Genomic DNA, 7,500 nt, shown 5'->3' with positions numbered 1-7,500 from the left:
AAAACGCTTCAGCTGAATTATTACAGGTGCTTAAATGTAACATCACAAATGCAGTGTTTGCAGATCAGGCGTTCTGATTATGCACACACTGTTAAACAAACGAAACAAAACAAAAATTATCTGATACCAAACAATGACAAGCACACATTGTACATCCTGGTACTTGACTGAATTGACTGTACATGATCCAGGTAACACACGCATTACATTTACACTAAACTTGAGATTGGAAATTAAACTGTTGCACCATATGACTAAATTCATTCTTTTGTTCATAGATATCTAATCCACCATGTTTGTGCATTTATACATACCCACAAACAGAGAACTTAGTAAACTCCACACAGTAAGCTCTGACGATCGGTGTGTGTGGGAATCTAAAAGCTGCGTGTTCTCACCTCTTTGGACAGTTTGGTCGATAAACCATGAGTGGAAATCTTCAACAAACGCCTTCACCTCATACAGCTGCACATCTTCACTACTGAACAGGTACTGGGAAGCAGCACCTAATGCACAGATCAATGCTTTCATCAGTCGATTTTATGACTTGCTGTTTAATTCTGCTTACTGAAAACATTAATCAAAATCAATGATTAAAAGTATATCCAAACCAGTACATCCAAAGCATAGTTATTACAAATACATCCAAATCATGACATATCCATCGCTGATTGATGTTATTGATAATTTAATTAACTGCCCCGTCTTTGCATAGAACACAATACTAATAGGTAAAATCAGTTTGAATTTTTTAATGAAAGAAAAATTTGTATGTGTTTGGTGTTGAAAGCTTGGCATCATAATCATGTTATTGTCAACTTGTGCCACTATTATGAGAAAATGTTAGGAAACTTCAAGGGGCAAGCTTGATAGGCAGATTATAGTGGTGAAAGAGGAAATTTGTATAAAAAATTAGGGGAAAAAACTTGCTAGATTATGTACAATAGTGTGCACTGACCATGGTTCCGTGGAAATCGCTTAGCTTTATTTTCAGTAATAAAATATTTTTTTTAGATCACAACCCTGAGAGATTAAACCTAATTTTTCTATCATCTAAGACCCCAATCACTTTGCTAGATTTTATTTGCAGATTTGCACGTTCAGTTATATAATTCATTAGATATCCAAACCAGAGAATCTGAGGATCCACTGCCTTAATTTTGCACCGTTCCTACTACTGAATCTCCCGATTGTGCTTATAAATTGGATTTAAAGCCCGTCAATCAATTGATCAAATCATTGGAGAAGGAAACGTGAAACAGTTGCTTCACAAGAATGAACTCCTGATGTAGTCAAAAGTCAAAAAACCTGTAGCTGGATTTCTGAGTCTGATGAATGTTGGGTCGCCATCATGAACCTTTGTCTTGTCCAGGGCAGAATCTGTTTAAAACAATAACATGCTGAGTAAGCTACAGGCAAACCAAACAAACAAACAAACACACACCACCAACATATTAAACAGGGACATACAGCAAACAAATTTCTATTACAAATTTTCTTTTTTTGCACATAATTAGACCCTGGATCAAGAAACGGCGTTTGTCATAATGTTTTAATGAGTCTGGTCTCTGATGGCAGGATTTTCCCATATAAACCACTTCTGTTGTCTGCCTCGAATATTCCACATTTCTGACACATTTCAAAGCCTCCCTCCACACATTTTAACAGGGTGTTGGATTTCGGGTTCAGTTCGATAGCAAATTGTTTATGTTTTAAGCACCTTTTGATGCTTGGGGCCACTTCATACATGTTTCACATCTCCTCCACAACAACCAACCAGCTTCTCCCTTCCAATTTGAACTGGGTGTTGGATTTTGAGTTCAGCGCCGTCGCCTTTTATTTGAGCTTTTCACTGATTGGGGTCAAGTTTTTTAAGCCAGATGGGTGTGCTGTCACCGGCGTGACTGTTAATGAAATAATATCACATTAAATGGAAAATTATGATTTATGGTTTTGGGTCATGAAAGACGTGCTCGAGTCCCAAATTATAAGGCATAATGGTGTTACAAAACAGCCCTCAATATAGTCCCATTTAATGTCATGAATGAGTGTAAATAACACAATTTCACAATTTAGACAAATATATATATATATATATATATATATATATATATATATATATATATATATATATATATATATATATATATGACATTTTATGTCATATATATATATAAAGACCCATCTTATTTTCTTGTTTATTTAGTTTTGATCTTTAATAAAGAAAAAGTACTTCTTATCTGATTAATTGATGGAATGACATCTAAAATAATAATTAAAAAAAAAAACCTGCAGCTACAATTATTTATATATATATATATATATATATATATATATATATATGTTTCAGATAGATAGATAGTTGGATAGATAGATAGATAGATAGATAGATAGATAGATAGATAGATAGATAGATAGATAGATAGATAAACAGGTGGATAGATAGATAGATAGATAGATAGATAGATAGATAGATAGATAGATAGATAGATAGACAAACAGGTGGATAGATAGATAGATAGATAGATAGATAGATAGATAGATAGATAGATAGATAGATAGATAGATAGATAGATAGACAAACAGGTGGATAGATAGATAGATAGATAGATAGATAGATAAAGAAGGTTAGATTCACTTGCAGATTTAATATAGTTAACCTACTGCTTGGGATTTATCCATAACTCCAGTCAGAAGTCATATATGTTTTTATGAATACTAGTTAGTTTGTTTTTATATACATTTTATGTAGATTATGTAAAGCTCAGTGTGACCCAGAACGCAAAGTTACTATTGGCAACATTGCAGCCATTTTGGTCTGTTGCTAGGATACGTATGAAGAAGAACTAGCGCGTGTGCTAACGGTCGCTCACAGTTAAGTGTCCTGCCGCTTACAGCAGTCTGATTACATAAATAAATACATATTCCGGTTAATTTTTTTTCCTACTTGCAGCGATGACAATCCAGCTCTCATTACTGCTGGGTGCTGAGCGGTTCTTTTTGCTTGTCATTTTCCGCCTAAGGAGGACGTTCACAACTGCAGGGACTCAAAGAAATGGCGCCACACTTTCATTTTTTTTTCTGCGTGATGAGGGGTAACCATATGTCGCGTGACATGATTTCTCCGCACATAGTTGGTACAAATCAAAGACATTGTTTATCGTGACGTTTGATTACACAACTGAAACGTAAATTCTATACAATGTGGGTAAGTGGTGGGCAAAATAATTTACACCGAGAACTTGTTTTTGCAAGTCGTTCCCCCCCCGCCCGAAATGGTACGTTCCATATCGGTCTACTTCCGCTACATCCGCGTTAGTGCCATGTGGTGAATAAAAACACAACATGCATATTACAGTGATGTGAAAAAGTGTTTGCCCCTTCCTGATTTTTTATTTTTTTTTGCATGTATGTCACACTTTAATGTTTCAGATTATCAAACTAATTTAAATATTAGTAAAAGATAACACAAGTGAACAAAACATGCAGTTTTTAAATGAAGGTTTTTATTATTAAGGGAAAACAACACCCAAAACGACCTGGCCCTGTGTGAAAAAGTGTTTGTCCCCCTGTTAAAACTGTGGTATATCACACCTGAGTTCAATTTCTCTAGCCACACCCAGGCCTGATTACTGCCACACCTGTTCACAATTGTGAAATCTCTTAAATAGGACCTGCCTGACAAAGTGAAGTAGACCAAAAGATTCTCAAAATCTAGACGGCACACTGAGAGCCAAAGAAATTAAGAGACAAATGAGAAGGAAAGTAATTGAGATTTATCAGTCTGGAAAAGGTCATAAAGTCATTTCTAAAGCTTTGGGACTCACAGTACGAGCCATTATTCACAAATGGCAAAAACATGGAACAGTGGAGAACCTTCCCAGGAGTGGCCGGCCAACCAAAATTACCCTAAGAGAACAGCGAAGAATCCAAGAGGTCACAAAAGACCCCACAACAACATCCAAACATCTGCAGGCCTCAGTTGCCTCAGTTAAGGGAAGTGTTCATGACTCCACCATAAGAAAGAGACTGGGCAAAAATCGACTCCACGGCAGAGTTTCAAGACAAAACCACTGCTAAGCAAATAGAACATAAAGACTTGTCTCAGTTTTGCCAAAAAAACATCTTGATGATCCCCAAGACTTTTGGGAAAATACTCTGTGGACAATAGTTTAACTTTTTGGAAGGTGTGTGTCCCATTACGTCTGGTGTAAAAGTAACACCTTATTTCAGAAAAGAAACATCATACCAACAGTAAAATATGGTGGTGGTAGTGTGATGATCTGGGGCTGTTTTGCTTCAAGACCTGGAAGACTTGCTGTGATAAATGGAACCATGAATTCTGCTGTTTACCAAAAAATCCTGAAGGAGAATGTCCTGCCATCTGTTCGTGACCTCAAGCTGAAGCGAACTTGGGTTCTGCAGCAGGGCAATAATCCAAAACACACCAGCAAGTCCTCCTCTGAATAGCTGAAGAAAAACAAAATGAAGACTTTGGAGTGGCCTAGTCAAAGTCTGTGACCTGAATCCTATTGAGATGCTGCGGCACGACCTTAAAACTAGGGTTCATGTTCGAAAACCCTCCAATGTGGCTGAATTACAACAATTCTGTGTAGATAAGTGGACTAAAATTCCTCCACAGCGCTGTAACAGACTCATTGCAAGTTATCGCAAACGATAGTTTTTAATGACCTGTATGTTTGGGGCCGATCAGATGTTTCCCTGATAATATTACATGATGGATAAGTGCCTGTATTTCTTAGAATTGAAGACACCAATAATCCTGAGCAAATCTCCATCTGCATTTGCAGCACCAAACATGCAGGAACTGCAGACACTCATAATTGTGCCGCTTTAGCGAACAAACTGCCTCCTGCAGCAGCCAAATATTTCGATTTTGACTCTTCAGTCCAGAACATTCTACCTACCTAGTTCCTTCAAAAACTGTGCAAATGTAGCTAGAGGAATTTATGCACATTTTCCCAGGCAAGATACCATGCCAAATGGTCATGCCAAATACTGATTCGATTTTGATTTATCTTCTGTTCATTTATTTACCATTTTGTTAATTGCTAAAAGTAAACAAATTTTTTAAAGCATTTTTAAAGCCTGCCTAAAACTTTTCCTAAATTTATATTAAAATAGTTCCTGTTTGTGTATAGCTCGATTAATTATCACTAAAGGAAACACAGTAATCATGTAAAAAAAATTTTTTATGAAGCAGTAAATATTGATTTGTTTACAAACTCAATCCTTTATTGTGCATGTTTTTAGTTTTACATTTAACGTCAATGTTAATAATTTACACTAGATGGCGCCAAAGACCTAAGAAATGCCTACAAGAGCCTTGTATGACGATAAAAGCTGCGTAAGTTTTATATTTACAAAATATTCACTAGACTATTGCAATTTCACTAGAGAAAATTATTGATGATTAAAAGTAATTTATAGGACGAAAATAAATAATTTAGTCTATATTATGCCAAATCTTACTTGTTCTCATTCTCTTTCTTTCAGGGTTACAGGAAGGAAGACAACTGGGTCTACAGGGATGGTGCTGTCACACTTCAGTCAAATGACATTCATATGTTCTTGACATGTGTGCCTTAAAATCTTAATTAACCCTTGATCTGGAACAGTGATAGTGTGTTCAGATCAAATTGGGGTTTGTTGATCAATTCAACAGTACTCAGATACCATCATAATCCAACAAAGCAGAAAATAATTCATAATAAAATAAGAACATAATAACATGTTTTATTATGAGACTTAGTCAAAGAAAGATATTGCAGTGAATGTAGTTAATATTGATCATGTAATATGTATAAGTGGAGTATTCATTCATTCGTCCATTCATTCGTTCATCTTCCGTAGGAGATTATTTCAAAGTTTCTATACGATTTCTGAATAAGAGTGCTGACTGGAAAACCCAACCAGGCATCAACTGCATGGCAGAATTTAAGTGTGATGTAATTTTATATATATATATACACCAACTGCGAAATTTTACAGAAACCTCCTTGGCACACCACAGGAATGTTAAGACTTCTCAGATCATCAGGGAGGAATTCCCACAGCTAGGATATGACAATCCCAGACACACACACTCACTTACACTCACACTCACACATTCACCACACTCTATATGTAACTGTGGTTATTTGTACTAGGGATGAAAATCACCTGGGAACTTTCTTGTGTGTGATCTCCAGCAAAGATCTCAAAGTGATTGCATCTTTCATTTCAACTCTCTTGAACACTAGGGGTGGTGAGAATCATGTTCCCTATATCACAGTGTAATACAGTAGCATTTCACAAAAGGCTTTTCTGTACCAAAGCAATGACTCAAGACCCTGTGGGTGAGTCTGTTGAGACTCTGGGCAGAGTCTGGTTTACAAGAACCCCTTGTTTTAAATGATAGGATCTATTTTTTTGATCACATCACTTTTCAAGAGGGACATTTCTGGAGTGTCAAGTTGATGAGGTGCTGACCCTTAGAATAATTTGGATGCTAAGGGGACTGTACTGTACTGTAATTTCTGGTTAGGGAGCATCCTGGAGAATTTATAGGTGACATGACTGAGATAGTCCCTAGGGAGGCCCCATGTCAACCACTGTAAGCATGTTAGCTAAATAATAACTAATGTTTGGAGACTGTAGTATCTTAAGGAAGACCTGCCAGGCATAGGTACATGTTCATAGATGCGCAGTAATATATGACAATTAAGAAAGGTATGAAAATACAAGTGAAGTCCCACCCATTAAGAAATTGAGAAGTTAGTGATGTACTGCACAACAGAACTGTTTATTTTTATATGCAGTGTAAGAAGTAATAGAAAAGTAATAGAAAGTACACAGTAGTTAGCGATCTACTGAAGCCAAAATGAGGCTAATAGAAGGAATGTTTCCAATAAGTAATAATTACACTCACTCTTGTAAAGAGGTAAAAGGAGATGATAGAAATCTATTGACATTTTTGGATAACCCCAACTCACCAGCTGTTTCACAGATAACTCTAGAGCGCACACAAGGTCTAAGGCATGAAGTAGAAAGAGACTTACTACAATATGACAACAATATTTATATCAAACAGGACATCATACACTCATTCTGTAACCTTTGCCAGAAAATATTAGTAGGTGACTGCAGTAATTCTGGGACCACATGCAAGCACACATACAGCGTTTTCCTTGATGATGTAATACTAAATTCTTATCGTATTGTATCTTTCATCATGCAGCAGTGAGATTTGTCATCTATACTGGTATGACGTTTAAAAAACTGTGGTAATGAAGGGATGAAGTTAGCATGATGAAAATCTGTTTCTGTTAAAACATATAAGAAATGTGATTGTGCAGTTGTGATGGAAATATACTTGTTCTCATTATGACTGTCCATTCTTGTTATGTTAACTTCAATGAGGACAAATTATTCTCAAGTACTGATAAAGTAAATAAGAATATACACTGTGGTTTTGGGAGTGTTTGTAAAAGGGAGGGG

General features: G+C 36.1%; 1 protein-coding gene and 1 long non-coding RNA gene across 3 annotated transcripts in view; one reads left to right on the top strand and one right to left on the bottom strand.

Annotated features, from left to right (window-relative positions):
- The window catches only part of rnaseh2b (ribonuclease H2, subunit B), a 10,774-nt gene extending 7,603 nt beyond the window's left edge, over positions 1-3,171 (bottom strand). Inside the window, exons 1-3 of one of the 2 annotated variants that reach the window (XM_083537159.1) lie at positions 2,948-3,171; positions 1,309-1,380; positions 399-506 (exon numbers count right to left, since the gene is read on the bottom strand). In XM_083537159.1, coding sequence (XP_083393285.1) covers positions 399-506; positions 1,309-1,380; positions 2,948-3,011 — 244 coding nt within the window. In that variant the 5' untranslated portion in view covers positions 3,012-3,171. The remainder of the gene's footprint in view (positions 1-398; positions 507-1,308; positions 1,381-2,947) is intronic. The other variant, XM_083537158.1, reaches the window with a different exon arrangement.
- A 2,105-nt stretch (positions 3,172-5,276) lies between these two features.
- Positions 5,277-7,449, top strand: LOC310723808. Its single transcript, XR_014532789.1, has 2 exons — positions 5,277-5,368; positions 5,518-7,449. It is a non-coding gene; the product is annotated as an uncharacterized lncRNA (long non-coding RNA).
- The last annotated feature ends 51 nt before the right edge of the window (positions 7,450-7,500 follow it).

This window comes from Silurus aristotelis, assembly GCF_946808225.1.
Source record: "Silurus aristotelis genome assembly, chromosome: 3".
NCBI classification, from domain to species: Eukaryota; Metazoa; Chordata; class Actinopteri; order Siluriformes; family Siluridae; genus Silurus; species Silurus aristotelis.
This window is presented reverse-complemented; position numbering and strand designations above follow the sequence as displayed.